This window comes from Pseudogymnoascus destructans (assembly GCF_001641265.1).
Source record: "Pseudogymnoascus destructans isolate 20631-21 unplaced genomic scaffold scaffold_20, whole genome shotgun sequence".
Taxonomy (NCBI): domain Eukaryota; kingdom Fungi; phylum Ascomycota; class Leotiomycetes; order Thelebolales; family Thelebolaceae; genus Pseudogymnoascus; species Pseudogymnoascus destructans.
In genome coordinates this window covers 176,124-190,142 of record NW_020167539.1, presented here as the reverse complement: position 1 = coordinate 190,142, position 14,019 = coordinate 176,124, and the positions used below count along the sequence as shown (strand labels likewise).

Genomic DNA, 14,019 nt, shown 5'->3' with positions numbered 1-14,019 from the left:
CAGCAGAGCTGCCACAGCTCATGCCATCATCTGGAGCATTTCCTCAGGGCATACGAATGCCAGTATCAGCTCAAGAAGCTTCATATTCCAAGGGGTCTAGTTATCCAAGCCCTCGTTGGTGCCACCGTCAGCACAGCTGGCGGGCCCATCAGATCATCTCGCCGGAAACACATCAAGACAAGCTCCCTCTCTTGCTCTATTATCATTTATTTTGATTAAGTCTCCACTGACTCTCCTCTTCCAGTCGCACAAGCCAAAAATGCTCTCGAATCCACAACCTCGCCGAAGCTAAAGCACCTACAAATCCTGCCCATTCCCCATACAATCCCGCCCCCCCGGTGGGCAACAAGCCGACCATCCCAGATACCGATCATCATGGTGGCAATGATCTCCTGATATTGGTCTCTATGTTGAAACCTCCCCGACCTTCAATGCCGTTTCTGGTCTTGAAGGGGTCGGCCTGCCGAATTCTGAAAAAACGGAGGTGGCATAGCTTTGGGTTGATTTTGGCTGTGTTTTAGGGTGTTTACTATGCCCGATCCGTGGAGCTGTTTTTGGGCAGCCAGCATAGGTGTGGCATAGGTAGGTATCTTTGGTTTGAATGAGTTCCCCATTTTCTCCTCAGCTTTTTGTGTCTTGGTTTGGAGATAATGATGGTGATAGCAAATGGTGATAGTGATAGAGGTGGCAATGGAGGCGGCGATAGATATGGATATTTGTTTGGGGTCCCTGGTCAGCGCCACATTTGGCCGATTATACTCAACAGGTATAAGTGCTGTTTCTTTTTCTTTTTCTGGGTCTATGTTTATCAGCAGTGCTGCTCACAACTCTGGTGATGATCACACTCGTTCAGTGGTTGGTATTTGGTTCATTTATCTATTTCAAATTTGTCTATTTCGTCCGTTTCTTCATTCTGTTTTTGGTGCCACTTTGGCGGCTTCTTTCCAGTGTTTCCACATCGGAGTTTCCTTCTCTGTCGTGCTCTCTGTAGCTGCTGACATTATGCCAGCTTTACACAAGGTAAGTCCAGCTTCTCGTCAGTCTCTTCTTTTCCTCTTCTTTTCCCCCGTTCATTTCTGCCTCAGTTAAGGACTTTCGGCAGCTCTTCCACAGCTCAGGCACAGATCCACCAGGTAAGTCTGCGGTCACCTAACAACCCCTTATCACAAACCACTAACAGATATCTGGATCCATCCAGAACAGTGCCAAACCAATGTGGATATATCCAGCTCTCGACAATCTTCTGTCTCCGACCAACAACCACACCCTCACTGAAGACCATCAACACAAACCATACACAATCGCTCAGCAACATCTTGGATATTACCCCCCCCAACAAACACCCACTTGACAGGGCAGCCTTGGGCCGCGGACTTGGCTGGATACGCAACTTCCAGACACTGGGGGGGGTGGGACAAGGGAGCTGGCGTTGGATTCGGGGTGGGGTGAAGGTCTGGAGTGCCGGGCACAGGGAGGGAGTGGAGGGGCTATGTGGTGGTTGGTGCGACTTTGGAACAGTCGCAGGCTGTGGATCCGGGCTGGATAGAGTAGGCAGATTAGAAATATACGGTATTATGTTTGGATTTCTGCGTTTCTTGATGACCACCATGATCTTGCCGCCACGGCTTCACCGAGAATACCGTATGGATACGGATCTGGCCACCATAACGGCGTCCACACAGAATTACGGCAGCATTGCCGTCGCCATACTGTGGTGAGAAATCTACAGCTTATGGCCGGCGACGGTGATCTTTCGCGATTACAGTAGTACTCTAACTACAGTATTACCTCCAAAATCTGTCGCGCCGGCGATACTGCCCAGATCAAGGGCACGGTCGCCGCTCACGGGCGGTGCAATACACCGTCGGTATTAGAGCGGCGATTGTACCGTCGCTCCAGTGCGACAGTCGCGCCGGCCAGTACGGTAGCAATACGGTATGGCCACCGTACTGGATTTGGCCTGTGCGCTGGTAAGGATAGACAATCCCTCGCCATCTTGGCAGTCAGCAAAAGTGCTTGGCGAGCATCTCCCACTAACCCCCACAGGCCCACGAACGCTGGATCCCCAACTTCTACACCATGCGCGACCAGGGCCCCCTCTCCACAATCCCCTACCTCCCCCGCATCATCATCGGCCAAATCGTTTATGGTAAGATAACACGCACCCTGCACGGGCAGGGCACCGGACGGTACTCGCCTGCTGAGATCACGACGTTGAAGCTGGAGACTTGGACGGCGCTTGACGTGCTGGTGGCGGAGGGATGGGTGCTGGGCGGTGGGGCCGACGGATGCAGATGAGTGTTTGTTTGGGTTTTTGTGCGTCGGTGCTGACTGCGCTTTCGTGAGTTTGCCCTTTCTTCTTTCTCCTTTCTACATCAGGAGATGCGACCTTGTGGCTGGATTCTAACTTTGACGTAGGAATGAGACGAGGGCGATAGTGCTGGGGCTCCCGAATATTCGGGCCTATGCGGAGCGAGTGCATGAGGAGTACTTTTCTGGTTATAAAAAATGGGATTGGACGGTCTTGTGTGTGGAGTTAGTGTTTTCTCTATGTCCTGTGTAATTTAAACATTATGGCATCTAATTTATTGGAGCTGCGGGTAGTACTCCCATTACCTGAGAGACTTTGGGTGGGGGAAATGGGCGCACAGTACTAGGTGCGAGATGAATGAATTTGTAACAACAAATTTGTCGTGCTATCCTCCTATATTACTATGTAGTAGTATCAAAGAGAGGACCAAGAAAAGTAATCCAGTTCAACTATTGTATAATGCATGTAAACGCCATGAGATGACCAGGTATAAGACAAGGTAGGCAGAATATGCACTCTCGTCCCCCGTCCCACGTCCCCGTCCAACCCCCATGCCACTGGGTAGACACAATAACGCTGTCGCAAAATATCTTCAAAGAAACCATCCCATCTCACGTGCATATCTGGGAAAAGTGCTGCACATTCCATCCGACATAGTATTCTGTGGCTCCTCGACCGCAAGACTTGATATGAGCGCGATCCTTCTCCATGCGTTGAGTAAACGACGCTGACTCTACTGTCACTGGTTTGAACAATTTCCACCTCAATGCTCAACATCATTTGCGCTCACTACATTCTCGCCCACTGGCTTATGTACCTGGACCCAGCTTTGCTCGGTACGCCCCCGGAATAAAAGGTGGATGAAGGATTTGTGGCCGCCGGGATGTTGCATGCTGCTTGCAAACATGATTCTAGACACTGTCTTGCATGTTCTGAGTTTGATTTATCCTTTGCAATTTCAGGGAACATCTCACACACCCATTTTCAAGTGCCACCAAATGTGCTCAATTGGGTTGAGGTCGGGTGAGTAGGGCGGCCACCCATAGAGTGTAGTAATCATATGCTCCTCAAGAAAGTCTGTAACCATACCCGCAGTATGGATAGGAGCATTATCTTGCATAAATGAGTAGCTAGAGTCAAGACTCTCAAAAATAGGGAGGAGTTCTGCTTCTAGAACCTCAAGGTATGAGTTTGCAGTATATCCAAACTTCTTTGACTCAAAGTCACGGTCCATAAGGTATAAATTGCTCCGGCGTTCTGCCCAAAAGGCCCCCCAAACCATGATCTTCATGTTCTTCTTTGTACTGTAGGTTTGGATCTCCCGCTGCCACTTCTGAGCAGGTGTGCGAAACACCACTCGCTCCTGTTACCCCGCCCCCGCTCAACATAGCACTCATCACTCCACACAACTTGACCCCAATCCTCTGCTGTCCAATTCCTCTGTGAAAAACACCATGCAAGCCGTTTAGCTGCATGTATTGGCAGTAGGAAAGGGCGACACTTTGCACGCCAATTGCCTATGCCTGCTTCTTGTAGTATCCTCTTTATAGTTGATGTTGAGCAAGCAACATTACAAGCATCCTTTACTTCTTGGTATGTATCCTTTGGGTTTAGGCGTACGTGGCGGAGTATAAGGCGTATATGACTTTCCCCGTGGTGTACGGGGTAGGCTCTTGCCTTCGGTGCGTATTGAGTCAACTGCAATTGTATATCGTACGGTGCTTCGGTCAAGGTTTAGGTCGTGTGCAATCTTAGTAGGTGTTGCACCCTCTGACTGCCTCCCAATAATCTGCCCGCGTCGGTATGGGCTTAATTGGCCACCAGGCTGTCGATTCCCATCAATTGGAGCCAAAGCCCACAGAGTTGGTGGCATAATTATGGTTGTTGTACAAGGAGGGGTGGGTTACGCGACGCGATTTATGCGTCAAATTGGAATTCGGTTAATAACAGTGGTCTAATCGTTGGTTCTCAAACCACCGCCTGGAGGCGGTTGGCGAAAGCGAACTGGGACGCGAAAGCGATTGTGGGACACTTCGGGAGCGGACTCGCGACGCGACACGACCGACCATGAACACGACTGACAACGTAACAATGCTGTAAATATATATAAGTTATAGAATTAAATAATTAAAAAAGATTTGGATCAATATTGTCAGGCAGTGATTGATCATCACAGCCACCGTCACTTGCATCGTGAATCATGTCGTAGTCCAAGCCTGCAAAGTTCACGTACCCACTCTCCTCGATGGCTAACAGTCGGTCCGCCTCCTCCTCCTCCTCACGTTTCTTCTGTGTAACGTCCGGGTCAATGATTTCTGTACGTAAGCCAATTGGTGGCTCCGTGTCTGGGTTACTTTTTTGAAATTCATGTAGGTCCTTTTTCCGTGTACGTTCTGCCTTCCGTGCATCGATGCCAGCACGGAGCTGCATCTTACGCTCAACGTTCACCATGCGTGTTCTCTCTCTTTTCTCCCGTGCTTCTTCTAAAAGTTGCTCCTTTACCTTCTTCTCATAAATCCTTTGCCGTGCATGTTCAACTGTAATAGCACCGCCTTTTTGAATAGATTTCCGACTTCTAACCTTCCGCTGTCGTTGCTCAGTCATAATAGTAGTAATTTGTACAAGCTCTGACTGGAACAGCTCAGCCTCTGTTAACTGAGTTTGGATTTCAGTATAAGAAGATGCCCACTTTTGCCGTGACGGTGAACTAAGGATCTTATCAAATGTTTGACTCCATGTTGAAAGATCATAACTTGCTTGAAATGCGCGTTGTGGTGTTTCTAAAACTTCTGGTTTTGCATATATAGCAACCTTCTCTTGAATCTTTTCATAGTTAGGTGGCCAAATACCTGCATCTCTAAAAGACTTGATACAGTTACCCTTTGTAAATGTCTGCTTACGGATAGTAGACAAGTCTCTAAAGAAAGATATAACATTATAATCTGTATCAAAATTCCGGATTGCTTGTTGAATTGCACGTCGGTGCCAATGTTTATATTGTGCAAACACAGTAACATCTAGCGGTTGTAGAATATGCGTAAGATGAGACGGAAACACATGTAAGTGTATATTGTGTTGATGTGCAAGTATTATAAACTCTGGAACTTCATGTGAGACATGAGAGTCCATTATTAACAATTTCGTTCTTATAGACGGTGTATGTTGAATAAAATGCTGTAGATATTCCATTGCAAGCTCAGAGTTTGTATATCCGGAATCGGATACTGCAACTTTCTCATCACCGTGTAGATTGTCATGGTACCAACTTTCCATGTGTAATTTTCCTTGTATAATAAGGAACGGTGGAAGTGCAATGCCAGCAGCTGAAATTGTCTCTATAACTGTAAGACTTTGTCTGTTCTCTGGAGCTTGTATATAAAGCTATAAATATTAGAATAATATAAAGTAAGATAAGTAGAAACAACTTACCTCCTTTACTGCAGATGGTACCAACACATGTTCACCGGTGCTCATTCCTACACGGAATCCAACTTCATCAAAGTTGTAGATATCACCTGCAGTAATATCTAGTTGATTACACACATCTTTAAATTCATAAAACCATTCTTTAATAGCTGATACTTCATGAGATGCAACCCGTGCTGCTTCAATTGGCCGGGTTTTTATTGTATGGAAGTTGTGTTGTTGTGTCTTAATCCATGTCTGGAACCACCGTTGTGATGGTGGTGCACGTGTTGGAGTTTCTGCTGCACGTAGTTGGCAGATGGCACTGAACACCATAGGCTTAGTTGCACCGTACCCATTTTCGTACGAGCGTTGGATGTATCTTTGTATAGCTGTAACTTGTACATCAGACAGTACTCTGTTCTGGCCTCCGCGTGGCACAGCGGTGCGTTGTGGTGATGCGCGTCGTTGTCGTAGTCGTATAGTCCGGAGCGTACTTGGGTTTACTCTGTACATCCGTGCTACTGTAGCACTCTTCTCTGTTGGGTTTTCATTTAAAAATTCAATGGCATTTAAAAGAGCTTCATTTTTATTTACTTCAACTACCGGCATAGTTGTGGTTGTAGTTGTGCTCGTTGTCGGTCATGTTCATGGTCGGTCGTGTCGCGTCGTGAGTCCGCTCCCGAAGTGTCCCACAATCGCTTTCGCGTCCCAGTTCGCTTTCGCCAACCGCCTCCAGGCGGTGGTTTGAGAACCAACGATTAGTACTGTAAGCCTAGGAAGCTCAGTTTGTTCGGACTTTAGGGGTTTACCTAGGGCTACAAATAGCGTACGTAGGCTTGTAGATTAGGTAGTAATTCAATTAATCTATTTTATTCTATATAACGTGGTTTATCAGTACGTCGGACATATCAGTACCTCGGACACTTTTCCCGAATTTCCTACCCTCTAACTTCACAATGCGTTTTTTCCACCTTTTATTATGTCAGTGATTACCCAAGAAACAAAAATCATTCTAGCTATTGAGGCTATCCGAACATCAAAAAATCTAAGTCGTCGGAAGGCTGCTAAGCTCTATGAAGTACCTCATTCTACACTCTGCGACAGAATGAACGGCTGAACTACTGTCTACTAACGCCGGCCTGCAATGATGAAATTAACTATACTAGAAGAGGAGGTGGTTATTCAGAATATATTCAAGAGGATTTGCACCCCGGCTTGCTGGTGTAGAAGATATGGCAAATTTTATACTCGAATCGCATGGAGGGAGGCGCGTCGGGAAGCTCTGGGCCCACCGATTTGTACAACGATGTCCAGAATTAAAGACGCGTTTTAATCGCGTTTACGACTTCCAAAGGGCCTTGTGCGAAGATCCTGAACTAAGTGGCGCGTGGTTTCGACTAGTGGAAAATATGAGGGCAAAATATGGTGTTTTGGACTGCGACTTCTATAACTTTGACGAAACTGGGTTTATGATGGGTGTGATTTGCCCTGCAATGGTTGTTACCCGTGCAGATCGACTTGGCAGAGGTAAGGCAGTTCAGCCAGAGAATCGGGAATGGGCTACAGCGATTGCTTGTATCAACAGTGACGGCTGGAGTATTCCTCCATTTTTGGTAGTTAAAGGCAAGAATCATCTTGCAAATTGGTATACAGACGGCGGCCTTCCACACAACTGGGTTGTTAAACCGACAAGCAATGGATGGACAAACAATGAGACAGGTCTAGAATGGTTGAAACACTTCGACAAACATACTGCTGTTCGTGCAAGGGGTCCATATCGAATGCTGGTGTTAGACGGGCACGAGAGTCATGAATCGGCCGAGTTCCAGAGTACTGCAAGGCACACAACATTATAACTCTTGGACTACCTCCCCACTCGTCTCATTTAACTCAGCCACTTGATGTCGGGTGCTTTAGTGTGTTGAAGCGGGCATATGGTCGGCAGATTGAGACCTTCATTAAGGCTCATATCAACCACATTACCAAGGTCGAGTTCTTTCTCACCTTTAGAGCAGCATATCTGGAATCCATGACAGCCCAAAACGCCCAGTCCGGGTTCCGCGGAGCTGGCTTAGTGCCTTTCGACCCGCAAGCAGTGCTTTCAAAGCTTGACGTGAGGTTACGGACTCCAACTCCCTCTAGACCCTCTACTGCCAACACCAACCCTTGGGTCTCCCAGACCCCTTCCAACCCAACTGAAGCTCTTTCACAAACAACCCTCGTTCGAAATCGAATTGCCCGTCACCAAGGAAGCTCGCCAACTCCACTCTTAGGGACAGTTATTGCATTGGCAAAGGGTACGGAGCGACTAGCACATGAGAACACCCTTCTGTCTGCTGAGGTACGTACCCTTCGAGCAGCCAACGAAGCCCTTAGCAAACGCCGCAGGGCTAAAAAGGCTCGTGTCCGTGAAGGAGGTGCACTTATAGTAGAGGATGCACAGGCTATTATCGCACAGAAGGATGTGGATGAGCAGGTACGATGCGACGTACGTGCGGTTGGGGGTAGTCGCAAGGAGGGGCAACCGTCTAGGCGATGCTGTGGGATCTGTGGAAAAGCTGGTCATAATGCGCGAACTTGTCAAGAAGCTATAGATATGTCTAGTTCATCTGATTCCGCTTAGTTATAGTTAATTTAATATGTTATGGTTGATTTATTGATATTCAAAGTAGAATGCCAATGAAAAGTGTCCGAGGTACTGATATGTCCGACGTACTGATAAACCACGTTACTGTAGTCTACTGTCGAGTTTTCCTGCCCGTTGCGCAAAAGCCCGAAGGCCTCCCCCCTAAATCATAGCGCTAAACTTCCCATCCACCTCCTCCACCTTCGCAATTGACTTCTTATACCCCTCCTCCTCTTCTAACATATCCACATACGCCTTTAACAACGGGTACTTCTCCTTCGGAATCAGTCCTCCACGTACCTTCGCCGCGATTAGGGGGAAACTAATCAAGATGTCCGCTGCCGTCAGGTGCTCGCCACACAGGTACTTCCCGCCCCCCGGCGACGTCTTGATCTGCTCCTCGAGAAAGGAGAAGGTAGTTTCGAAGTTGGCATCTAGGTAACTCGTCCTAATCTCCGAAGCGACGCGCGAAGTGATAGGGCGGATGAAGAACGGGACGGGCGCGTCCTTGATACCTGTTTCTCGTTAGCCTGCTGTCCTCGCCCACTTATCAAATCCGCCAGGGACGGGTGATAACATACTCATCCCAATCAACAAAACAATAAGCAACGGCATCAAGCTCCCCTCACAATAATGCAAGAGGTACTTATACCTCATCCACGCCTCCGTTTCCCCCCCCACCTGTCCCTCCTTCCCCTCCTGCCACCTCTGCGGCGCCAACGTCGTCCCAGCACCAAAATGCTCGGTCAGGTACTCGGCGATCAGCCCGCTCTCCGCGAGAACTACGTCTGGGCCGCCTCCGGGTGGTTTTATGCTGATGACGGGCGACTTGCCGAGGGGGTGGATGGCTTTGAGCTCGGGCGGGGCGAAGTGCGTTTTCGGGTCCCGGTGGAAGACGGTTAGGGTGTAGGGGAGGGAGAGCTCAATTAGGAGCCAGAGGATGCGTTGGGAGCGGGATTGCTCGAGCCTGCGGAGTGGTGTTAGTGGGGGGTCAAAGATGGTGGGCGTGACGGGGAGTTACCAGTAGAGGGTGATTTGGGGGGTATCAGATGTTTGCACCGCGGAGGCGAGTGCGGTAGTTTCGGCCATAGTGAGAAGATGTATAGGTATCAGAAATGAAGGATTGGCTATCTTATGTTTGGTGCGCGAGGCGATTACGACTGTGAAGGATGGGGGACATATATGTTGAGATATCAGTCTAGATCCGAGTCGCATCTAGTCTTAGTAATTCCAGTCGCATGATGCAACTGGAATTACTAAGACTTGCGGCCGTTAAAAAGCACCTCGGCGCATGTTTTTGGCCATCCCTATCTTCACAAGCTAGAGGCGTCGGGAATGTATGGTTCTGGCGGTGACGTACTGGCAGCCCTATCAGTTTTGGGGATCGGTGCTTTTGACGCACGCTATGGGTGGGAGATGACAAAGATGGCACATTCCTCATGTGTTTACGCGGGCGTAAGAGGGGTGGGCAGATGACGCGGATAAGGATAAGGGAGGGGTGAGAGTAAGTGAGGGTGAGAGCAAGTGAGGGGGATATAGTGACCAAAGAGAGCGAGTGTATAGAAAATAGGAGATGGGACTTAAATGAAATAGGGCGCTATTGCCGCTACAGTAGACTTATACAGTCCACTAGTTGCGCACTGAATTATATTATTGTCAAGGTAGCGTCTAAAACTGTTGGAGAAATACGATATTCCACACCTAAATCAGGTGATTCTCACGGGTTCCCTTGGGGTTGCAGTGCTGGCAAAGATCACAAGGTTGAATACAGTATATATAAATATAATAATCAATTGAATTGTCTACTCTACTCGATGGGCTAGGGTTTTGGCCAAAACCCTAAGTTTCTAACCGCTGTTCCGTCAGCTGTCACCAAAGCAGCAGACCAATGGGATAGCCCGGGGACGACCGAAAACAGGGCTGTTTCTTGGCAAATCCCAAGTCATCCCCCAGAATCTTCAACAAAAACAGCCACCTCGGTACATTTAGGCGCCATTGTCGGCAAACAGACCTTTAGAGTTTTCTTGATCACATGTTTCTTTCATGTGGTCTTTAGCTAGATGCATAGGCACCATCCCAATCTGATTATACATTTACCTCGGCTACTAATTGTCTATAGCACAATCATAAACGTGATGAACTCGATGGCTGGTATATATTTACCAACAGTAGCTAACTGTTTGGTTCAAACATCAAAAATTAAAACATTTAAAACAGACTTCCAAATACAGAGGGGGAAAATGGCTCAAGGACCCAACCCCAAAGACTCGATGAAGTCCACATGGCGCACCGCCGACAAAAGCACCTGGACCTTAAATCACCACATCATCAACTTTATCAACGTATACCCAACCTCACTAGATAAGGCGATCCCAGTGCATCCCAAACAGGACAAAGTACCGCATCTTTCGCAGTGGCCGCAGCATGCTTGGGTGCTGTTCTATGGCGCCATTCCTTTGCTCCTCCACCAAGCCCTGCTCTCCCATACGAGCATGAAAGGGGGGCTTAGCCACCTCACTATCTTTGCCCTCTACTTCATGTCGTTCAATATCATCGTTATTCGCGAAGTACACGTCCTACGCCGCCTCGGCCACCTTTATGGCTTTCTCGACGGTGATGTACACGAGCGCGATGGCATACCGGACGTTGGAGTCTCCAGAATCGCCCAATCGCTGTACAAGACCACCGGCTCCCGCCTGGTAATGGTTACTTGGCTGGGATATAACCCTAAAATATCCCCGATCGATGCCCTGAGCTCCTGGCAATGGTGGGCCTGGCTGTCGCTCGAAATTGGGCTGTATGGTATTGTCCTCGACTTCTGGTTTTATTGGTACCACCGCGCCATGCACGATGTCAACGGCCTGTGGCAATTTCACCGTACGCACCATTTGACGAAACATCCTAATATGCTCCTCTCTGCCTATGCCGACCACGAGCAGGAGTTCTGCGATATGGTCGTCGTACCATTCATGACGTATCTGACTTTACGTGCTATCGGGTTGCCACTAGGGTTTTATGAGTGGTGGGTTTGCCACCAGTATATTGCTTATACAGAGGTTTTTGGACACAGTGGTCTACGGGTACATTTGACCGCTCCGTCAACGTTGAGCTGGCTGTTGAATATGTTTGATGCCGAAATCGGAATTGAGGATCACGATCTGCATCATCGGAAGGGCTGGAGAAAGAGTCACAACTACGGGAAACAAACTCGTCTTTGGGATCGTATCTTCGGCACATGTGGTGAGAAGATTGAGGGTGTTGATGGCAATGTTGATTACGTTAATCAGGCGCATATGCCTATTTTCTAATTAAATCTGTTCGGGCCTAATCGTTGGAAACGACCCCTGAAGTTTACAGGGTCGGGCGGGGTAAGCAAACGGCGTTCGCGATCACCAAAACTTGTGTAAGTACCATTACATAGTAGTTTATATGAAAAGAGACTTCAATTGAAACAATTACTCGTAATTCTCAAATTCGTGCTCGCTCCCACTCCCACTCTCACTTTCGCTCTCTGCCTCTAGATCTAGAATTAGGTCTTGGTCCTCTATCGGAATTAGATTACCAGCTTTTTGACAGGCTTTTACCCTCTTCTTTTAGAGGCGTTCTTGCTTCTAGGCTTCAACTCCTGCCTTACAGAGCTGCTTAGTGGCCTAGTTAGTATAAGGGAGGCCATTATGTGCTACGACGTAAGGCCCCTATTAGTAGGGCCTATAGGGCTTGGTAAACTAGGTCACAGGGCACCTAGATAAAAGGGACTAGAGGCCTTGGAAGAAGGACTCTAGTCAATACTCGCTATATATACGTAGACCTATTGTGCTTACTAAATATGATACCTTCCTGCCTCCTAACCTAGTTCCCTAGACTCCTATAAGACCTTAGGCTTATGCTTTACAATTCTATTAACTCAACCTATATCTAGCCTACTAGATCAGGATGGCAAGCTAGGAAAAACAGATTACTTAGGTGACCTTAGGAGGAGCGATGCTAGGGACTGACTCTATAGAGACAGCCCTAAGACCTACGTCTATAGAAGCTAGCCACTCTATAGCAGGCTAGGGTGAGAGCATGGCCTTGAAGCTAGCTGACCTCTAGAGACAGATAGACGAAGAAAAGGTCTATATCAACACCGTATGCCTAGTTTCATCCATGTTGAAAATATCTTTATCTGCATATGTTGCGCATAGTTGTCAGAGATCTTCCATTTGCGTGATATTTGTAGAATTGTGGATGTCAGCTACAGCTGCTTCTCTATGTCGAACATATTCCTTAATCTTAAATCTCTTCTTGAATCCATCTATCCAGCCATTCGACCATTTCAGTTCATTCCTATGAATAGTATATTGTGGCAGACGGTCCCAAAGTTCATGAGCCTTCATTTTTAGAATGTCACCAGTAATGATCACATTTTTCTTTTGCATGCATTGTTGCCAGCTGAAGAGAGCTATCTCGAGTTCAGGATATTCACCATTACTTTTTCTCTTTGTACATGGAAGAAGACTGAACTTCTTCCATGTATCTGAGTTGAGATATTGGTACTTCGTGGAAAGAATTGAGGATATTTGGCCTTGTATAAGTTCGCGACCTTGAGCTTGCGCAGCATACCAGGCTATAAGTGCAGGCTAAGTGCATGGGTGGCTAGCATATCTATGTCAAATACATTGTTGCTAAACATCGGTGAGTTCGTGCCTTTTTTTTGGTTGCGAGGCCTCTATGGTGGAGTTGGTGACCATGAGTTATAAGGATTGTTTGGTATAAAAATAATTTTGGGACCACAGTTTTAAGGATCATCCTTATACAGAAATAATCCTTATTTTACAGCTAAAAAACTACAGGACCAGACTACCCATCCTTATATTGAGGATATCCTTATATCAAGGGATCCTTATATCTAGGTTCAACTATACTACCCTATATGTCCAACTTCCCCATATGTTACGTAAGTACTAATCTATTACTACTAACACTAAACACTTACTTAGATTCTACTAATGTAGAAATTGTTAAATGATCTTTAGTAATTATAGTAAGTATTAGATACTAGTATTGCCTAAGAGTTAGCTGTAATGCTACTTCCTAAACAATAGGATGTATAGGGGTTTCTTATATAAAGAATTAACTTAACAGAGGAGGTAGGGGATTAGACATAAAGGCTTTAAGTACACATTATAGTATAATGTGGTTTATCACTACGCAGCACATATCACTAAGTAGCACACTTCCCTACTACCCTATTGCAATATGATTAATTAACCACAACACATTATATTAATTAAAACTACTTAGAATCTAATAAACTAGTGCTTCTACAACCACTTAACAAGTTTACACCTTATGACTAATCTTTCCACAAGTACTACAGCATTGTGTAGTTAAATTTCCTTCACCTTAATTAACCCCTCTAGAGCGCTTGTTACGTTAAATCTACTCATCTACCTCCTCCTAAGCTAAAATATCATGTGATCCTCTACAATAAGTGCACCTCCTTGACAGATATGATTTTCTTTAGCTCTGTAATGCTTGCTAAGTGCTTCATTTGCCTTGTGAAGAGTATGGTGCAGTTAAAAGGGTAACCTTATGTGCTAAAATCTCTATACCCTTTGGTAACATAGTGACTATAGCAATAAGCAGTGTTAGAGAGCTTCCTTAATGAAGGGCAATACGATCTTTAACTAAA

At 46.7% G+C, this 14,019-nt stretch overlaps 3 protein-coding genes across 3 annotated transcripts; 2 read left to right on the top strand and 1 right to left on the bottom strand.

Annotated features, from left to right (window-relative positions):
* Positions 1 to 1,002: 1,002 nt before the first annotated feature.
* On the top strand, positions 1,003 to 2,750 carry VC83_07377 (uncharacterized protein; the record flags this gene model as incomplete). The annotated part of the gene is made up of 7 exons (XM_024470950.1): positions 1,003 to 1,020; positions 1,103 to 1,133; positions 1,204 to 1,714; positions 1,783 to 2,002; positions 2,047 to 2,341; positions 2,419 to 2,535; positions 2,595 to 2,750. The coding sequence occupies 5 exons, from the start codon at positions 1,003 to 1,005 to the stop codon at positions 2,296 to 2,298; spliced, it is 1,032 nt and encodes a 343-aa protein (XP_024321529.1). The 3' UTR covers positions 2,299 to 2,341; positions 2,419 to 2,535; positions 2,595 to 2,750.
* A 5,571-nt stretch (positions 2,751 to 8,321) lies between these two features.
* VC83_07376 (uncharacterized protein) lies at positions 8,322 to 9,876 on the bottom strand. Its single transcript, XM_024470949.1, has 3 exons — positions 9,367 to 9,876; positions 8,927 to 9,312; positions 8,322 to 8,860 (listed from the first exon to the last, which is right to left on the bottom strand). Exons 1-3 carry the CDS (start codon positions 9,558 to 9,560, stop codon positions 8,508 to 8,510), a joined length of 933 nt encoding a protein of 310 aa, XP_024321458.1. The 5' UTR covers positions 9,561 to 9,876; the 3' UTR covers positions 8,322 to 8,507.
* A 425-nt stretch (positions 9,877 to 10,301) lies between these two features.
* Positions 10,302 to 11,785, top strand: VC83_07375 (uncharacterized protein). Its single transcript, XM_024470948.1, has 2 exons — positions 10,302 to 10,407; positions 10,465 to 11,785. Exon 2 carries the CDS (start codon positions 10,481 to 10,483, stop codon positions 11,651 to 11,653), a length of 1,173 nt encoding a protein of 390 aa, XP_024321531.1. The 5' UTR covers positions 10,302 to 10,407; positions 10,465 to 10,480; the 3' UTR covers positions 11,654 to 11,785.
* The last annotated feature ends 2,234 nt before the right edge of the window (positions 11,786 to 14,019 follow it).

Coding starts and splice junctions, on each gene's coding strand:
- VC83_07376 (XM_024470949.1), bottom strand. CDS start 9,560: ATGCGACTCGGATCTAGACTGATATCTCAACATATATGTCCCCCATCC. Junction 9,313..9,366: donor CCCCAAATCACCCTCTACTG/GTAACTCCCCGT, acceptor ACCACTCCGCAG/GCTCGAGCAATCCCGCTCCC. Junction 8,861..8,926: donor TGTTTTGTTGATTGGGATGA/GTATGTTATCAC, acceptor AACGAGAAACAG/GTATCAAGGACGCGCCCGTC.
- VC83_07375 (XM_024470948.1), top strand. CDS start 10,481: ATGAACTCGATGGCTGGTATATATTTACCAACAGTAGCTAACTGTTTG.